This window comes from Arachis stenosperma, chromosome 3, assembly GCF_014773155.1.
Source record: "Arachis stenosperma cultivar V10309 chromosome 3, arast.V10309.gnm1.PFL2, whole genome shotgun sequence".
In the NCBI taxonomy this organism is placed as follows: domain Eukaryota; kingdom Viridiplantae; phylum Streptophyta; class Magnoliopsida; order Fabales; family Fabaceae; genus Arachis; species Arachis stenosperma.
This window is the reverse complement of record NC_080379.1, coordinates 66,841,270-66,862,337: the sequence shown is the minus strand read 5'-3', so window position 1 is coordinate 66,862,337 and position 21,068 is coordinate 66,841,270. Positions and strand designations below refer to the sequence as shown.

Below are 21,068 nucleotides of genomic sequence, written 5' to 3'. Positions count from 1 at the left end.
GTCTTCGACTCTAATACTTTCTTAGACAAGGATTTAGACGCAAGCGATAGGATTAGTTTGAGAGCTACTTGACTTTCCCTTATTATATAAGGGATAACTAAGTAGGATACCAACCCTTTTATTATTACACTTGGAAAAATTCAAATGGGATAGAACTTCCATTTAATCTTCTCCCGATTAAAGCTTTTATTTGAATGACATAAATTCTCAATAATTTATTTCTCTGTTTCTCAAACTTAAAAATTTATTGGAAAACCTCTGATCATTAAATAGCACTCTCTCTACAACTCATTGGGAGACGACCTGGGATTCATACCCCCAGTATTTTATTTCTAAATTTTGTGGCAACCGTTTCTAAATTGATAAGCAGATTTTTGTCGGTTGAGAACTGTACTTGCAATGCTGTTTTCTCTATAAATTCTTAATCGGCCAATTTTTGCCACGTCAATTTTTGGCGCCATTGCCAGGGAGTTGCAATAGTGTGCTAATTTATTGGTTGGAATTTATTTATTTGCATTTTATTTTATTTTGCTACTATGAGCTGTATGTTTCTTTCATTGAATGACGCGTTCATTACCTGATCCGAGCTTACCCGCATTTGACCCTGAAATTGAAAGAACTATTTCACATATAAGGCAAGCTCGGCGTCGGTTAGTTCTATCCAAGGACGAGTCTGAAATGTCATTTAAGAAAGAAACAAGCTCCCTTTCTACTGATTTAGTTTATTTACGTGCAGAGAACATGGCAGCTCCCAGGAAGATTACTCTCTAGGAAGCAGGAGCTTCGGACTTTACACTACCACCTTTCAAGTGCGTCATCCAAATCTTGGTGCAGATATTGAACTGAAGACTACACATATCAATCTACTGCCGAAGTTTTATGGCTTGCCCGCTCAAGAGCCTCTCAAGCTCCTCAGAGGTTTTCAGATAACCTGCTCTACTGTTAGTCATAATGGTGCAACTGAGACTTCTATTCTGCTGGTCGCCTTCCCGTTCTCTCTTGAGGGAAAAGAGAGGGAGTGGTACTACACTCAACCTGAAGTAGTTGTTACTAACTGGGACATGCTTCGAACAGAATTCCTAGAAAAATACTTTCCAGCTGAAGTTACTGATAGACTGAGGAAAGAAATTTCAATGATTATTCAAGGCAAATTAGAGACTCTTTACGAGTATTGGGAGCGCTTCAATAATCTCCTTGACGCGTGCCCAGATGCACGAAAACTTGTCTCTCAACAAATTTTCCTTCAGCAAGTATATCAAATTATCGTCAAGTAAAAACTCACCACAGTGATTGATTGGTCGAGCAACTTTAATTAGAGGAGTGTTCTAGTCAAGCTAAGCCAAATTGAGCGAGAATTGTAGAAAATTAAAGGCGGGAAAGATAAATGACATGAAATATAAATTTGCATAATCTTAAATGGGGAATTGGGGAGATGAGCATGGAAGTAAATAACAAAAAGTAAAGAGAATGTGTAAGATCAGAGATGGGGAATTCATTGGGCTTAGGAGATGTTGCATTCTCTGGATCAAGTTCATCTTCATCTCTTCCTCAATCAATGCATTCATTGATCTCCTTGGCAATCTTAGGCTATTGGATCCCAATTCCTTGGCAACCCAATCTCTCTAAGCTTGAACAATTTCCTAATTCCTTGATTTAATTGCCCATGAGAAGAGATGAAGTTTGGTCACTGATTATACCACACACCTTCATAGATCAAAGTATTGGTAGGATTACATGTCACGATATCCATCCAACCCCCAACTTAATCCAATGTGAGAAAGTAATTCTAGCATGATATCCTCATTCCTCTTCCGAGGCTCAGAGGAGATCCAATTATGGAGTGTTTCTTTTCCAAGATAACTAACCAATTGGTTGAAGACCGAAAGCTTTCTAGCAAAATCAAGAAAAAAGAAAGAGGAAGAGAATGAAAACTATAATTGATCCATCAAATTACAACAGAGCTCCCTAACCCAATGAAAGGGGTTTAGTTGTCCATAGCTCTGGGAATGGAATGCGTAAAAGAAAAGTGCAATATAAAGTAATTAGAAATTACAGAAAAAGTAAATATACAGAGTGTAGCTCCCAATAATGCCAAGCTCCCTTCTAGTTCAAAACCACTCCTGTATATACTACTCTTCTGATCTTCTAGTTAGCTCTCCAAGTCTTGGATATGGGCCTTTGATCTTTAGCTGAAGTAGTTACAGTCCTCAGTGGGCTCAGCTTAGCTTGCAGAAAGAGAGTTAGTCAGGCATGGTATGCAGTTAGTCATGACGTTAGTGGTGCTAACGTTAAGTGTGAATTCTAGTTCGAAGACGTTAGTGACACTAACTTTGTCACTAATGTCCCAACCTATTTGAGTCACGTTAACACCAACGTTAGTGACACTAACGTGACCACTAATGTAGCCTTTCCATCCTTCGCTAGCGTTATTGGCGTTAACTTTGCCAATAACGCTGCTCCTTGTCCCTTTCTCCCACGTTAATGGTCCACGTTAGTGTAAATAACGTGGCCCTTAACGCAGGCATGCCAAGACTCGAGGGCGTTAGTGACATTAACTTTGTCACTAACGCTACAAAACTCCTCCTCTTCCACGTTAGTGCTCACGTTAATTGCATTAACGTGGCCACTAACGTGTGTATGTTGCCATCTCTAACGTTAGTGACAAAGTTAGTGTCACTAACGTTGGCTCCTCATTCCTTGCTCCACGTTAACTCCTACGTTAGTGGCATTAACGTAGCCACTAACGTAGGTAAACTTGGCCTAATCCAACGTTAGTGACAAAGTTAGTGTCACTAACGTTGGTGATTCTCTATTGCTCCACGTTAGGCTCACATTAATGGCATTAACGTGGCTCTTAACGTGGATGTTTTTGGCCTTTTTAACGTTAGTGGTGTTAACTTCACCACTAACGTTGGAGCTTCCTTCTCTTTCCACGTTAATGTAACTAACTTAGAAACTAACGTGGGCTGTGATGGCTTTCGAGGGCGTTAGTGGTGATAACTATACCACTTACGTTGCAAGCTTGCTCCCTTTCCACGTTAGTGGTCACGTTAGTGATACTAACGTGGATGCTAACGTGGTTCTTCTATACTTCCTTTGTCCTGAAATCAAACAAACAAGGTGCATCAAAGCTTTGTTCTAGGTCATAAGATCTTGCACTATATAAAATGGCATTCAATTCATGCATTATTCTCATGAAATCACGTAATATTCACAATGTTTTCTTGAATCAAGATGTAAGTGTATATTCATCCAAAACTTGCTTATTACCTAAGAAAATGCATGAAAATTTCTAAAAAAAGTAAAGAAAAGGCTAGTGAAACTGGCCAAAATGCCCTAGCATCATGCCCCCACCACATGATTGACAAGTTGGTGTTGATCAGCTACTTCACACAAGGCATGAAACCTCAGGACAAGACTACATTTAATGGTGCGAGCATTGGTTCTCTGAAAAAGTACAAGACCACAGATGAAGCATGGCAATTGATTGTCGACTTCGCTGAGTCTTCTCAGAATCACAAGCGCAACAGAAACAACCATCCCAAGGCTGTGGCAGAGGTTTCCTCTAGCAGTGAGAATAATGCTCTCACACAATCAATATATAAGATGACCAACCTACTGAAGCAAATATATCTGGGCCAATGATGGTGTTTTTGTGGAAAAATGAATTTCCAACACACAACTCCAACCGGCAAGTGTACCGGGTCGCATCAAGTAGTAATAACTCACTTAGAGTGAGGTCGATCCCACAGGGATTGATGGATCAAGCAACTTTAGTGGGTGATTAGTTTAGTCAAGCTAACATTGAAGTGAAAATTTTGGCAGCAAAATGTAAATAGCAATGAACTTAAAGTGCAGAATGTAAATAGGCAGGAAGCTTAAAGAACAAGCAATGTAAATTGCAAAAACTTAAATGACAAGAAATGTAAATTGCAGGAAATGTAAAGGGGATTGGGTGCAGGAAATTTAAAGGAAAGCAATAAGCAGCACTTAGAATAATTGCAGAATAATTAAATTGCATGAAAAGTAAAAGGGATTGGGTGCTGGGAATTAAAACTTCAACAAGAAAAAGTAAAGAGCAATCAAGCAGAGAATTAAAAGATGGAATAAGTGAAGTAGATTTAAACAGAAATGGAAAATTGCTTGAAGAAGCAACACAGAATGTAACTCAGCTCAATTGTGAAATTTAAAGAGACAAGATCTCAGGGAATCAATGAGACTAGAGAACAAGTCTAGATCTCAAGCCCTTCCTTGATCAATTCAGAGAACAATTTGCAGAAGAAAGAAGAAAAATAAATTGCAGAATTAAAGAGAAGATGAAGCAGTATGTGAATTTCAATTATGCAGAAAAAGTAAACAAGAGATCTCAAGGTGAGATTGAAACAGAATTTCTTCAATTCTTCACCTAAGATCCAAAGCTCGAATGAAAAACTAAGAGAGCTCCCTAGTGAGACGGAATTGATGCCTTTATATAGGCTTTACAAAGTGAAAAATTAAAACAAATTACAATTAAAATGAAAATCCTAATCTAATTGATCCATGTGCCTTTGAGTGATGATGTGGGCTTTTCTTGCTTTGGATTTGAGGAGAAATGGGTTTGGTTGGCCTTGATTCAATTTGGAGAGGAATTGAATTAAATTGAATTTTGGTTGATTTTTGGCCCATGACACTTCCAGGAGGCTGCCCTGCCCTTGTGGAGGGCAGGGCAGAAAATTGAAGCTTGGTGCATGAGATTGGTGCGGCCATGGTTGAGTCTGGCGCGGCATGGTGCGCGGATGTTGCTTCTTGGTGCGCAAGGTGCTGCCCTGCCCGCGCCAAGGGCAGGGCAGGAAAAGTTGGTGCTGCCAGGAGAGAATTGGTGCGCCAGGGACGAAAATTGGTGCGCCAACCACAAGATTCTGCCCTGCCCGCGCAGAGGGCAGGGCAATGTTCCTTCTTTCACGTCCCTTGTTCGAATCACGGAGGAAGCACACGCTACAATAATTTCCTTGGTTTCTTGGCACCTAATTCACGCCTAAGGCTTGGCTTCCTAGAGGTCTTGTGTTCGAAACTTGGTGGAGGAAGTTGTTGCAATTTTTCCTTGAATTTTCATGAAGAAAACACGACATTGCCCTCCAAGAGGGCATTCTGCTCTCCTTGAGGGCAGACTTCCTTGGGTTCCTTGTGTCTCCCTCTTCGAGCCTTGGTGGAAGCATTTTGGTTTATTTTCGCTTGTTTTTGGCCCTTAAAGATGCCTTTCGTTCCTGCCTCAATTGAATGCCAAATATGGATTTCTATATATCGTTGGAAAGCTCTGAATGTCAGCTTTCCAACGCAACTGGAAGCACATCAATTGGATGTCTGTAGCTCAAGTTATTGCCCTTTGAAGTAGGCATGGTAATGCTGTGTGCGGCCAGATTTTAACTTAGCGAAAATTCTTGCTTCCAACCACACTTTGCATCACGATTCTGCCCTGCCCTTGGCAAGGGCAGGATCGTGTGCGTGCTGGCTGCTTCCTTTCTTGATTTGGTCATGGGCCACGCTTTTAAAAGCGTGGCCTAAGGCTCCAAAGTGTACCCCAACTTCAAAGTGTACCCCAAAGCTCTTTTTTTCCTCTTTTTTGTGCTTCTTTGCTTCTTTTTCTTCTTATTTCCTACAAGATTTATAAAATTAAAATATCAAGAAAATATATCATTTAAGTACAAAAAGCATTCAATATTTAAGCATAAATCATCAATTTCTTGTATGAAAAAGCATAGAAAATGGGTATATGATGACATGTCATCAGCCAACAACAATCTCAGCTCCCCTCATCACAACATAGCCAACAACTGGTTCCTCAGAAGTATATGGAATATGTACTGATTATAGTCATTACACTGATGAGTGTCCACAGCTCTAACATGAGGACAGCACCGTGGCAGCTACTCACAATTTCTATGTCCGCCCGAAACAAGGGTATTACCAACAAGGCGGTAACTATAACCAATGTGGGAACTTTAACCAAGGTTGGAGGGACAACTATAACAGAGGAGGCAGAGACGGCCAAGGAAATCAGAGGTGGAATAATAATAACAACCAGCAGAACCGGTATCAGCAGAATCCTACCTATCAACAGCAGAACCAGAACCAGGCTTACAGAGCACCTCATCTAAGGCAGTCCCAAGTGTCTCAGCAGACCCCTCAGATCACTTACCCCTCTTCCTCTTCTAATGATGAGTTGCTACACTCTATTGATCAGAGATAGAAGACCATGGAGAACAACCTTAATTCTACCTTAAATGGTCTGAACTCTACCTTGCAAGCTCTTATCTCACAAATTGGATCACTGAATAACTCCAACAACCAGCCTTCAAGCTCCAGTGGAATTCCTTCTCAACCCTTACCCAACCCCAAGGGTGGCATCAATGCCATCACCTTGAGGTCTGGAACCACACTGCAAGAGATGAATCCTGAGGAGCCAAGCCCACTAGAACATGTTCCAGCTGAGGACATGCTTGAAGTGGAGGATGTTGAAAAGGAAGATGAAGTACAAGACATGGTTGAGGAAGAAGTAACTCAACTAGAGAATGGTGCACCAGAAGGAGCTGAAGCTACCAAAGACGCCACCCCTATCCCATTTCCACACCTTGCAAGAAAGCTCAGAAAGTAGATGGAACTTGACCCAAAAATGGGAGAAATCTTCAAAAAGGTTGAGGTAACTGTTCCCCTTTTTAATGTTATTCAGCAAGTACTTAAATATGCGATGTTTCTAAAGGATTTGTGCATACATAACGGTAGTATTAATGAATTAGAAACTATTTCTTTAGTATGTTCTATATATGCATTGATGGGGGATATACCTGAAAAATGTAGTGATCCATGTCCATGCATGGTTAACTGTACCATTGGGGATGTAATATTTTCTGACTGCATGTGTGATTTAAGAGCATGCGTGAGTATTATGCCTTTGTCTATATATAACGCCTTGAGGCTCCCTCCCTTAAAAAGGTCGGTAGCTCGTTTTGTGTTAGCAGATAAAAGCATTATTACAGTGGTTGGAATTGCTGAAGACGTGCTGGTGAGCATTAAGGGACACACCTTTCCCATTGACTTCTATATCTTGGAGATGCCCCAAAATGACTCAGGAAAGCCGTCATCTATCTTGCTCGGAAGACCATTCCTGAAGACTTTAAAGTTCATGTTGGATGCATTCTCAGGAACCTATTCTTTTGAGATAGATAGCTGATGCCAAGGCATCTTAGGCTAGTTTCACTAGCATTTTTCTGTTAGTTTTAGTTGTTTTATGCATTTTCTTGAGCTTAAAGTAACCAAGAATGGTTAAATGAATAACAAAGCAATGAACCATCCAAACAGTATGATTTTGATGCAAATTTCATGAGTTTTTAGTTATATTACTTGAATGCTATGAATGAAAGATTTCTCATGAAATTTTGCAAGACTTTGATGCAGTTGTTTGGATGATTTCAGGGAAGAAGAGGCTAGGCAAGGAAGCAACAAAATCAATAAAAGAAGCTTGAATATCACATGTGGAGTTTAAGCTCCAGTTTAAGCTCCAGCTTAAGCTTAAACTGGAGCATTAAACGCCAAAATCATGAAAGCTGAAAGTGGCGTTTAACCTCCAGTTTAACCTTAAACTGGAAGTTAAACGCCAGAAATGAAATGCATCAGAGAGCCATTTCCACGTTTAAGCTCCAGTTTAACTTTAAACTGGAGCTTAAACGTGTTCGACATTCTCCTCCAGGGTTGCGTTTTGCATTTCCACGTTTAAGCTCCAGTTTAAGCTTAAACTGGAGCTTAAACGTGTTCGACCTTTACCCTCCAGGATGCATTCCTCTGTTTCCACGTTTAAGCTTCAGTTTAACCTTAAACTGAAGCTTAAACGTGTTCGACAATTCCACACTCCAGGGTTGCCTTCTTCCATTTCCACGTTTAAGCTTCAGTTTAACCTTAAACTGAAGCTTAAACGTGTTCGACTTATATCACCTCCAGGAGTGTCCAACGTTTAAGTTGCAGTTTAAGCTTAAACTGCAACTTAAATGCCACTAATTGAAAAGGTTTCTGGGACAAAGATATTGCAGTTTAAGTTAGCATTTGAGCACAAACTTTAACTTAAACATACTCTGGTGTGAAACCCAATTGAATATCATGGTTTATGGGATTGGGCCTGAAGAATTGATGAGTCTGGAATTTCAATTTGTTGAGTCATGTGTCATTACATGATTATCACTAAGTTGGCTCAATGAATGTTGCAGAATTGGATCAGCAGCCTCATCAGGATTATGGATCATAAACCCAAAGCAAAAGGAAATCAGGGAAAGGCCTCAAAGCCCAAGAAACACAACAGAAGCTCAATTTAGAAAGTGTATAAATAGGATAGAATTTAAGTTAGTAGGGGACTTTTACACACGGGGAACTTTTGGATCAATTTTCTAGTTTTCATCTTTTGGAATTAAATTCAGAGCTATGACTCACAAAACCCCTTTCATTGGGTTAGGGAGCTCTATTGTAATTCAATGAATCAATAATAGTTTTTATCTTCTTCTTCAATCTTTTCTCTTGAATTTTGTTAGAAAGCTTCTCGATCTAATTCCATTGGATAGTTGTCTTGGGAAAGAAACTATCCATAATTGGAATCCTTCGGAACCTTGGGAAAGGAATGGAGGATTCATGCTAGAGAAGCTTCCTCACAGTGAATTGGATTGGGGTTTGGATGGATATTGTGACATGTAATCCTACCAAATTGTGGTTCATGAAACTGTGTGGTATAATCGGTGATCGAGCATCATCTCTTCTTATGAACATTTAAACCAAGGGATTGGAAATTTGTTTGTTTTTAGAGAGAATTGGTGAGCCAAGGGATTGGGATCCAATCATATAAGATTGCCAAGCAAAATTCAATGAATGCATTGGTTGAGGAAGGGATAAAGATGTTTTGATTCGGAGATCTCAATATCTCCTGAAACCCAATGAATTCCCCATTTCTGATCTACCACTTTCTCTTTACATTCTGCAATTAAATTCATGCAATCACCCCGATCCCCTTTTAATTTCAGCAATTTAGCTTCTAGCTCTTTAATTCATGCAATTTAAGATTCCGCACTTTCAATTTCTTGCCATTTACGTTTCCCGCCAATTTTACATTCCGCAATTCTCATCTAAATCTTGATTCCGCTCAACTAGAACACACTTCTAATCCAAATTTCTCACTCAACCAATCCTTGTGGGATTCGACCTCACTCTATTGTGAGTTTTTACTTGACGATAACCGGTGCACTTGCCGGAAGGAATTTTGCCGATCGTGCAATTTCCTAAAATCGTAGCTATCAAGTTTATGGCTATCAAGTTTATGGCGCCGTTGCCGGGGATTGGTTTTCGATTGACAATTCTCAAATTGGAAGTTAACTAGATTGAGCATTTTTCTTGTTTTGTTAATTCAGTTCAAGTTACTTGTTGAATTTTAATTTTTGCACTCTGTTACTTGCTTTCTTTCTTTATGCCTTTAAATTCAAGCAACTAACTCACTGACTCACTAACTATTTGAATTAATTCCTCAACTCCTCTAACCATACTCTTCCATTAACCAAGAGTATTTCACTTGTTTGTTGCCTGTGCTGTGTTCTTGTATGACAGGTAGGAGAGGAGAGACATCAACTCCTCCATACACCGAACCAGAGAGGACCCTTCATAGACTTAGAAGGGAAGCAAGAGGGAAGAGAGTACTGGGAGAAGAAGAATCTGAAGGAGAATCTGAGGACAATTTTGAGGAAGCTCTAGATCTCAACATGGATAGAGAAGTTCACAACCATGAGAGAGCTGATGGAAACAATGCCATTCCTGAGAGGAGGGTTCTTGGTTCATACATAAACCCAACCTCTGGGAATTGTGGTAGCAGCATTCAGAAACCACCCATTCAGGCCAACAATTTTGAACTCAAACCACAGCTAATATCACTGGTGGAGGATCATTGTTCATTTGGTGGGAGTGCTAATGAAGATCCAAACCAACATCTCACAAAATTCCTGAGAATTTGCGACACTGTGAAGTCCAATGGAGTCCAGGAAGATGCCTATAAACTGCTCTTGTTCCCATTTTCACTTAGGGACAAGGCAGCTAAGTGGCTGGAATCATTCCCAAGGGGGAGCCTAACCACCTGGGATGAGGTGGAAAGCAAGTTTCTGGCACGTTTCTACCCCCCACAAAAGGTCAATAGGCTTCGATCTGAGGTTCAGACTTTTAGACAACAAGATGGTGAAACTCTCTACGAGGCATGGGAGAGGTTCAAGGAGTTGACAAGGAAATGCCCACCAGACATGTTCCATGACTGGGTGCAATTGCATATTTTCTATGATGGACTTTCTTATGAATCAAGGAAGGCTGTAGACCATTCATCAGGAGGTTCATTGAACAGAAAAAAGACCGTGGAAGAAGCCATTGAAGTGATTGAGACAGTGGCTGAGAATGAGTACTACTATGCTTCAGAGAGACACAACACTAAGGGAGTCATGGCGCTGAACCATGTTGATACAATTCTAGCCCAAAACAAGGTGTTTGCCAAGCAACTAGCAGAGCTCACCAGGAAATTAGAAACAAATCAAGTGGCTGCAATACACACACAAGATCAAGAGGAGGTAAGCAATGAAGGAGGTGATTGGGAAGAGGCCAATTATGTGGGAAATCAACAAAGGCAACCATATGATCCACATTCCAACACTTACAACCCAGGCTGGAAAAACCACCCAAACTTTGGGTGGGGAAACCAGCAAACCCAACTACAAAACCACAAACCTTACAACCCCAACCAACATAACAATTCCACATATCAAAACTCCAACCAAAGATCATACCAAGCCACACAAAACACTTACTCCCAACTACCATATCATGGCCAAAATAATCAGCCTGCCCAACCTAATCCGAACCAACAATTTCAAGATCAATTAAACAGGATAGAAAGAATGCTTGCAACCATGGGTCAAGACATAACCGAATTGAAAGCCTTTAAGGAAGAAGTAAATTCTAACTTGCAAAACCAAGGAGCTGCCATCCAGAAGCTAGAAAGTCAAATTGGGTATTTGTCTAAGCACACCCCTGGGCCAAGCGTTTCTCATGCTGCCAAGGCTATTGCAAGGGAAGAATGTAACGCCATAACCCTCAGAAGTGGAAAGAAGTTAAAGGAGATCTCAAGGGAAACCACAGAGGATGAAGCAAAGGAAAATGTGAGAGACAAGGAACAAGGACAATCTTTTACACCTTCTGCAACAAACCATTAGAGGCATTGCTTCTAAAATATGGAGTCAAACACAAGGTAGCCACACCATACCATGCACAGACAAGTGGGCAAGCCGAAATATCTAATAGGGAACTCAAAAGAATCCTGGAAAAGACTGTGGGAACTTCAAGGAAGGACTGGTCGATTAAGCTAGATGATGCTCTTTGGGCATATAGGATGTAAATCATGTTGCTTGTATGCGAAGTTTGTATTCATAGGTTTTGATGAATGACAAACCAAACAAACGACATGAAAGACAAACCAACAAACAACTTGAATGAACAAGCATGATTGAAAGATCAACCAACATTCAACGTTGAGGAATGAAGAGTTGAAAGCAACACAACAACAACAAGAAACTCAAGTCCACAACATTTGAAGACAAGTATAGAGTCTTAGGACTTAGGTAACTTCTTGTTAAGAACCAATTGCTAAATCTCTCAACACACACTCACAAAATGTTTTGATGCACATCTTGCAATTCGATGCTAGCCAAAAGGTTTAAAAACTTGTTTTCAAAGGTACAAAAGCATAGGAATTGACTCCAACAAGTTTGAGATCAATCCTAAGCATTTTGAAGTGATTTTAAGCCATTCTTTGAGGTTTGCATCGATGCACACTCATCTTGCATCGATGCAAAGCATGCAACGACTTGTTGCATCGATGCAAAGATGTTTGCATCGATGCAACCTAGCTGAAAATTCAAATTTCAGCATCAAAGACACATTTGCATCGATGCAAAGTGTTATGCATCGATGCAAATAATTCAAAAACATAAAAAACGGCTAGTTTTGACATAAATGCTCCATCCCATTAATTCCCCAACGTTTCTAAGGTTTGGGAATCTATAAATGGATGGATTGAAGCCTTATTTCATAAGTTTTGATTTTAGAAAACTATCTTGTTCATATTCTTTCATTCTACACATTTTTAAGTGATATAATACACAATTTCAGAGAGTAATATCAATTGGTTCAATAGTGCTAAACTTGTAATCACACACTCTTCTAGAGAGCACTCATTTCATCTCAACAATTCTTTGAGAATTGTTTTCTTGTACACCTTGTAAATTGGAGTGTGATCTCCAAGGTTGAGTCAAGAGTTATAAACACTATAGTCGGTGAGGATACCAAAGAGGTATACTAAGTACTCAAGGCAAATCTTAGAGAAGGTATATCTAAGTGGAGTGGGTTAGTATACGAGTGGTGATCATATACCGTGAGGTGTTAGAAACTAAGGACTCGGATTGTAAAAGGTTTTGCGCGAGCACCTTGAAGCTTGGCAATAGTGGAACTTCTCAATTGCGATTGAGAAAGAAAGTGGACGTAGGACAAGGATTGTGCCGAACCACTCTAAATAGCGTTTGCATCTCTCCAAACTCATCTCTTCAATATTATTGTCTTTTACCTTTAAGCAAATAAATTGTGATCGTAAAGTAGCTTCGTAAGTACTTAAGGAGTGGCTTAAGTCCGATTGGTGAAAAGCTTGATCAATTTATTTGAGTTGGTGTTTATTGGAAAGTAAAAGCTCCTTATAAATGCTTAGCAATTGAGTTAAGCTCTTGGAAAAATACTAGTACAATAACGCTTTTGTATATTGTCTTTAACTTTCGCAAAAAGATTCATTGTTGTTGCATTACTCAATTCACCCCCCCCCCCTCTTGAGTAATTGTGCATAGGTTCTACATAGGGCAGCTTTCAAAACACCAATTGGAATGTCTCCTTACCAACTAGTATATGAAAAAGCTTGCCATTTGCCACTGGAGTTGGAGCACAAGGCATTCTGGGCCTTGAAACTTTTGAACTTGGACAGCAAAGCTGCTGGAGAAAGAAGGATGTTGCAAATTCAAGAGTTGGAAGAATTCAGAGCTGAAGCTTATGAGAATGCCAAAATTTACAAAGAAAGAGCAAAGAAGAAGCATGACAGTAACATAGCCCTAAGGAAATTTGAAGAGGGACAAAAAGTATTGCTCTACAATTCTAGGCTGAAGCTATTTCCAGGGAAGCTAAAATCAAGGTGGTCTGGACCATTCCTTGTCACCAAGGTCTCCCAATATGGACAAGTAGAAATCATGGAAGAAAAGTCACAACGAACCTTCACTGTGAATGGTCAAAGACTCAAACATTACTTGGGAGATGTGGAGGAGAAGGACAAGGTTAAATATCACCTCAACTGAGGAAGCTGACCGTCAAGCTAATGACGTTAAAGAAGCGCTTGTTGGGAGGCAACCCATCCTGAGGTAATACTCCTTTGCTGTTTCTTTTATTTGTTTCAATAAAAAGGTGAAGTAGTTTCTGTGCATTGCAAAGAATTAAGTTTGGTGTTTCACACCAAACAATGAATTCGTGGATCAATAATTCAAAGGGGAATGTGTGACTCTAAGTTTGGTGTTCCACCATACAGATCAACTGAACACAACAACCTTTGAATTATATGAAAGGAACAACCATTCTAAGCAATCACAGAAATGCTTAAAATCCTTAGCAGCAACTTCATTCCAAGGAGAATTCAAGGATTCAAAGAGCAGAGGAGTAAGTAGGAGACTAAGTTTGGTGTTCACACACCAACTTAAGACTCGGACACTTGCCCATACATAGTTGAGCTAACCATTCAAGTGCTTGAGAAGCAAGCAACTTCATCACTCTTTGCAGGAAAGGAAACAAGGATCTTAGAAAGAACATGAAGCAACAACTAGGAGAAGAAGGAGAAATCAAATTGTTTCCTGGCAACAAAGAGAAAACAAGAAATTTCACAAGGTGGTGTTGTTCCTTGACCATTCTTTAAAAGGCAAACAAAAGCATGCTTGTTCTGGTTTAAACTGTAATTGTTGAATCTTTCTGGAATGTGAAGTTTTTAGTATGAGTGTTGGTTTACTACTTTGAATAAAGTGAATGCCTAGATGTTTGGATATAACTTCACCTTCTTAAACAAATGCTTGCCATGCTTGTTCTGTTTCCAAAAATAAAAGAAAAGTTTGAACAAAAGTAACTTGGCTCAATTAGTGACAAATCAAGTAGAATTAAGTGGTGGTATGCATGCTTGATTGTTTAGTCAGATCACTGGAAATTGAGTGTAGAATTATCATTTTTTGTGTAGAAGTTTGAATACTGTCTATGGATCTTGATGAATAAATGTCTTTGGCCATGAAAAAGAAGAAGAAAAAGCCACTGAAAAAGGGCAACCAAAAAGCAAAAAAAAAATTTGAGAAAATAAGCTAGGCACCAATGGTTTGAACTTCTGAGACAAATGCCTGTGGTGTTTATGTATTAAGGATTTGCTTGGATGAATAGGTTCTGAGGAGTGTTTCAACACTTGGTAACTTGGGTTAACTAACCCGGGATTATCAACCAAAAGTCCATTATCAAGAGCAACCTAAATACAAAACATTTAGTCACACAAAGAGGTGCTGGGCACCAATGTCTCAAGAAGAAATGTGAACTAAAATGCCTGTAGTGGATATGTGTAGTGCACTGATAAGAAAAAGAAAATGCCAAAGGCTTGTGCAACACATGACACTGAGCAAACAAGGAGCAAAGGAGCTCTAAGAAATAGAAAAACAAAGAAGGAAAAAGTGCCAAGGACATAAGAATAACAAGAGGCCATAGCAGTGTTTGATGGATGCAATAAAAAAGTGATAATCTTACCTGATAAGAATGAAAAAGTGATGCTGCAACTTTCTGCATAAAACCCCTCTGATGAACTTCAAGTGCTTACTAATATAGCCAATGTAATTGCTTTCTGTTTCATACTTTCTTCTCAAATAACTCAGGACTTGTTTAGGGACAAGCAAGTATTAAGTTTGGTGTTGTGATGCCAAGGCATCTTAGGCTAGTTTCACTAGCATTTTTCTGTTAGTTTTAGTTGTTTTATGCATTTTCTTGAGCTTAAAGTAACCAAGAATGGTTAAATGAATAACAAAGCAATGAACCATCCAAACAGTATGATTTTGATGCAAATTTCATGAGTTTTTAGTTATATTACTTGAATGCTATGAATGAAAGATTTCTCATGAAATTTTGCAAGACTTTGATGCAGTTGTTTGGATGATTTCAGGGAAGAAGAGGCTAGGCAAGGAAGCAACAAAATCAATAAAAGAAGCTTGAATATCACATGTGGAGTTTAAGCTCCAGTTTAAGCTTAAACTGGAGCATTAAATGCCAAAATCATGAAAGCTGAAAGTGGCGTTTAACCTCCAGTTTAACCTTAAACTGGAAGTTAAACGCCAGAAATGAAATGCATCAGGGAGCCATTTCCACGTTTAAGCTCCAGTTTAACCTTAAACTGGAGCTTAAACGTGTTCGACATTCTCCTCCAGGGTTGCGTTTTGCATTTCCACGTTTAAGCTCCAGTTTAAGCTTAAACTGGAGCTTAAACGTGTTCGACCTTTACCCTCCAGGATGCTTTCCTCCATTTCCACGTTTAAGCTTCAGTTTAACCTTAAACTGAAGCTTAAACGTGTTCGACAATTCCACACTCCAGGGTTGCCTTCTTCCATTTCCACGTTTAAGCTTCAGTTTAACCTTAAACTGAAGCTTAAACGTGTTCGACTTATATCACCTCCAGGAGTGTCCAACGTTTAAGTTGCAGTTTAAGCTTAAACTGCAACTTAAACGCCACTAATTGAAAAGGTTTCTGGGCCAAAGATATTGCAGTTTAAGTTAGCATTTGAGCACAAACTTTAACTTAAACATACTCTGGTGTGAAACCCAATTGAATATCATGGTTTATGGGATTGGGCCTGAAGAATTGATGAGTCTGGAATTTCAATTTGTTGAGTCATGTGTCATTACTTGATTATCACTAAGTTGGCTCAATGAATGTTGTAGAATTGGATCAGCAGCCTCATCAGGATTATGGATCATAAACCCAAAGCAAAAGGAAATCAGGGAAAGGCCTCAAAGCCCAAGAAACACAACAGAAGCTCAATTTAGAAAGTGTATAAATAGGATAGAATTTAAGTTAGTAGGGGACTTTTACACACGGGGAACTTTTGGATCAATTTTCTAGTTTTCATCTTTTGGAATTGAATTCAGAGCTATGACTCACTAAACCCCTTTCATTGGGTTAGGGAGCTCTATTGTAATTCAATGAATCAATAATAGTTTTTATCTTCTTCTTCAATCTTTTCTCTTGAATTTTGTTAGAAAGCTTCTCGATCTGATTCCATTGGATAGTTGTCTTGGGAAAGAAACTATCCATAATTGGAATCCTTCGGAACCTTGGGAAAGGAATGGATGATTCATGCTAGAGAAGCTTCCTCACAGTGAATTGGATTGGGGTTTGGATGGATATTGTGACATGTAATCCTACCAAATTGTGGTTCATGAAACTGTGTGGTATAATCGGTGATCGAGCATCATCTCTTCTTATGAACATTTAAACCAAGGGATTGGGAATTTGTTTGTTTTTAGAGAGAATTGGTGAGCCAAGGGATTGGGATCCAATCATATAAGATTGCCAAGCAAAATTCAATGAATGCATTGGTTGAGGAAGGGATAAAGATGTTTTGATTCGGAGATCTCAATATCTCCTGAAACCCAATGAATTCCCCATTTCTGATCTACCACTTTCTCTTTACATTCTGCAATTAAATTCATGCAATCACCCCGATCCCCATTTAATTTCAGCAATTTAGCTTCTAGCTCTTTAATTCATGCAATTTAAGATTCCGCACTTTCAATTTCTTGCCATTTACGTTTCCCGCCAATTTTACATTCCGCAATTCTCATCTAAATCTTGATTCCGCTCAACTAAAACACACTTCTAATCCGAATTGCTCACTCAACCAATCCTTGTGGGATTCGACCTCACTCTATTGTGAGTTTTTACTTGACGATAACCGGTGCACTTGCCGAAAGGAATTTTGCCGATCGTGCAATTTCCTAAAATCGTAGCTATCAAGTTTATGGCTATCAACTGCCGAGCAGTGAGCTTCAATCTGAATGAGACTATAAAGCATCCGCCGGAAGACCATTCCATCTTCCAATGCGACATCATTGATGAAACCGTAGCTGCAGTTCACCAAGAGAAGTAGAAGAGATGCACAATGAGCAAGGTCTAAGTGTGGGGAACCCCTCTGAACACAATGAGGACATTATGCTATCATCACTGGCTCCAGACGATCCAGTGCCCGATCAGGAGCAGAAATTGGAGTTAAAATTCCTTCCACCCCACCTCAAGTATGCTTACCTTGAGGATAATCAGAAGCTTCCAGTTATCATTGCAAGGGAACTCACAGCCCAACAGGAGGAGCGGTTGCTTAGTGTGCTGCGAAGACACAAGAAAGCAATTGGGTGGAGCTTGGCGGATATAGTAGGCATCAACCCTCAAGTTTTTGAGGACAGAATATTTTTAGAAGAGGGAGCAAGGTCTGTTCGTCAACCCCAAAGAAGGCTGAATCCCACCATCTTGGAGGTTGTCAAGAAGGAAGTGACCAGACTATTGGAAGCAGATATCATCTACCCCATCTCAGATAGTGAATGGGTTAGCCTATTGCAAGTGACTACAAGAAAAACACCCATTCAGCCACACTTTTTTAGACTACATTTGAAAAGCGTAGCCTATTCTAGGAATAGGCTATGCTTTTCTCTGTGTTTCCTTTTCATAGGAGAATAGGAAACACATTTGTGGCATCACTTGAAAAGTGTCTCCTTAGATATTATAAATATCACTTATAAAACGTAGCCTTATCTTAAGAGGTATGGGTTCACTTTTTATACCAAAGAGTACATTTTTAAAAGGTAACTTATTTGTCAGGTTTCAGGTGCGCTTTAAAAATGATGCTTAATGTATTTTAAATCAAAAGTTCAACACTTAGTAAATTTTTTTTTTCACTTTACAGCAAATAATAATATAAAATTAAACTCTATTAAAAAAAAAATACTATAAAAATTAAACACAGCTAAATTTGATGAAACGAACGCACGCGTAACCCTCGATCGCCCTTAGCTTTTTCTTCGTGCCCCTCATTACGCCAAAACAGAGAAGACTCTGCACTCACCCACTCACCCACTCACCACTCCAAGAGAAGACTCCGTCATCACCACTCACCACTATCGGCGTTACCACTCACCACTCACCACTCCAGGAAGACTCTGCACTTACTCATCTTTACCACTCACGACGCCATCACTCGTCTTCAACATACCGCCGCTTCTCTTCACTGTGCGCTCACATCAGGACGACGCTGCGCTCAACGGAAAGCCTCTCTTCATTCGATCACCATCGTCGAGAAGGTATGCATCCACCTTCATTTGGTTTCTGAAATTTAAGAGGGGTAGAGTTCCAATTTTAGGGTTTCAATTTAGGGGTTTGGTACAATAATCTGTGAACTCATGAATTGATGAACTCCGGTGTAGGAGAAATCATTGTTGTAGGTTCGTTCGCCACAAACCCTAGGTCCATTCTTCTATTGTCTTAGCTTGCGATTTTTTTAGCTACATTTCGATTCAGTTCATACTTTTCTGTGATCAAGCTTATCGCCCATTTCATTGTTGGATTATTTAATGGCTTGAAAAATTATTAAAACTTAAATTTGTATCCTTTTATTTATGTTACTTGCTGAATGGGGTTGTTGTTACTTTGAAAATTCATCGACTTTGTTGTATTTTTCCTTGATCAAATGAACTTATTCAGAAATCTGGTGGCCAATTTTGTGTTTTTTTATTAAATATTTTTTCTAATGAAATATATGAATCTAGATGTTTTATGCTGAAGCAAATTGATGAGCTTAAGCAGTTAAAAAGCAGAGAGTGAAATAGAGTTTCTCTAAAAAATTTAATCATGCGAACAATTTGGTGGATTGAGTTTAGAATTTTTTAACATGCGTTGTTGACTTCTCTGGAAGTGATTAGATGCATCCATGTTGGTTTCAAAACTTGTTGGTTTTTTCTGATTTGAATTCTTCTTCTTTTTTCCTTGTGAGATTCATGGTTTGGATTTAAATTTTGGGCTGTTGTCAGATTTAATTAGTATAGATACTATGCGAATTTAATTTTTTTTATTCCAACTATTTGATCATTTGCTTGTTCCTGATTTGAGCTACAATAGTCAATAGGTTATTGAATTTAGAATGCTAAGTAATGCCATTCAAATAAGCTTAATGAATATCTCATATAATTGTTTTTGAATTCTAAAGAAAAAACCAGAGTATGGAAGTCACATCTTTGAAGGCTGAACTTGGAAACATAAAGGCCAAATAGCAGCACCAAGAGGCTGACCTTCATGGATTGCGAAACATGATTAAGTTACTAGTTCAACGATCTGAACCTGGAATGAGGCCAGAAGAAATTGAAGCTTTGTTACAAAATGCCCAACACTCTCCAATTGATGCGAATAGCGCTCATGGATCAACACATATTCCAAACATAAATATGGTATGACTAGTTTTTTCTTATTCCCTAATATTTGTTTATATATTGTTAATTGTTAATTTGGATTCTGAATATCTACTGTTGAGTTTAAAATTTTTATTTGTTAGAACTTAGGAGGATGCCAAATATTTTTAATCTGAACTAAAATTGAAGAAGCTGTGATTTGGTTTTTCTGATTTTTCTGGTTCATTATGTAATTTTATTATTATTGTTATCAGGGTAGAAGCTGTAATTTTTTTGGTTTTTCTTATTTTTTTGGTTTTGTTTTTTCATTATGTAATTTTATGCAAAGTTTTAGCTTCTTATAATGTTAAAATCAAAAAAGAAGAAAAATGTTATTATACGCTGCTTGTCACTTGCACAATGCACTTGAGTTTCTGATTTTAGTTCCCATTTAGTATGAATTGAAGTTATGTTAGTCGGTTTTTTAGTTATGTCCTTTATGGTGACTTATATAGTATCCCCTGAATGTGATTGTTATTTTAAAGCAAAACACTTTGGTTTATTTAATTTTTTATTCAAGCATAGTATGGTTTTGTTTCTTATTTTATGTTTTTGGTGATATGAAAAGATGAGTAGTTTGAATTATGCTATGGCGCTTAGATATTGTAGGTGTTATTAATATGTTAATTACTTTTTTCTTGTTGAATTTTTTCAAATTATAATTATTTTTTTATATAATTATGCAGGATAATTCTGAAGATGCGAGTGAAGATTGAGATGCTTATCATGATGGTTTATTGACAAAGATGGAAATTGAAAGACGATGTATGGTTGATGATGATGATGTCTTTTATTAGAAGCTAAGATAGATTTATATGATATAATATTTTTGTTTTTTCTAGTTTATTAGTAGTAAACTCTAAGTGCATTATATGAGTATACTTATTCCACTTTGAGATGTATGAATACTCAAATTTATGATCATCCCAATATTTTTGGTTCATTATATAATTATACTTTGTTTCTGTATAATTGTTTTATTATTTAAAGATTATTGTATGGTATTATTATATATGTATTTATTTTTATTTTATAATAATTAACTAATTTAATTAAAAATACAGGATTATATATATAATTATATTCTCAAATATTAGATTTTAGATAAAAAAATTGTTAGAAATTTCTGTTTATATATATATATATATATATATATATATATATACATATATATATATATATATATATATATATATATATATATATATATATAAACAGAAATTTTAAAAAAATGAGGGACAAAAGGCTATACACTTATATAGAGTAGCTATAGGTATACTATTTGTTACATTTATAAAGTGACGCAGTAGCTCTGAAAAGTGTAGCCTATTCTTTAGAATTATGGTAACCATTAGTGTTGAAAAGCGTAGCCTTTGGTCTTGAACAGCATCACTTAAAAAGTGTACCCTATTCTCAAAGGCCAGAAGCGTAGCCTTTGATAC

At 38.1% G+C, this 21,068-nt stretch overlaps 1 protein-coding gene and 1 non-coding gene across 2 annotated transcripts; one reads left to right on the top strand and one right to left on the bottom strand.

Annotated features, from left to right (window-relative positions):
• Positions 1–10,190: 10,190 nt before the first annotated feature.
• On the bottom strand, positions 10,191–10,294 carry LOC130971167 (small nucleolar RNA R71). The gene has a single exon (XR_009082402.1). It is a non-coding gene; the product is annotated as a small nucleolar RNA R71 (small nucleolar RNA).
• Positions 10,295–12,965: 2,671 nt separating this feature from the next.
• On the top strand, positions 12,966–20,342 carry LOC130966219 (uncharacterized). The gene is made up of 2 exons (XM_057891003.1): positions 12,966–13,295; positions 20,313–20,342. Exons 1-2 carry the CDS (start codon positions 12,966–12,968, stop codon positions 20,340–20,342), a joined length of 360 nt encoding a protein of 119 aa, XP_057746986.1.
• The last annotated feature ends 726 nt before the right edge of the window (positions 20,343–21,068 follow it).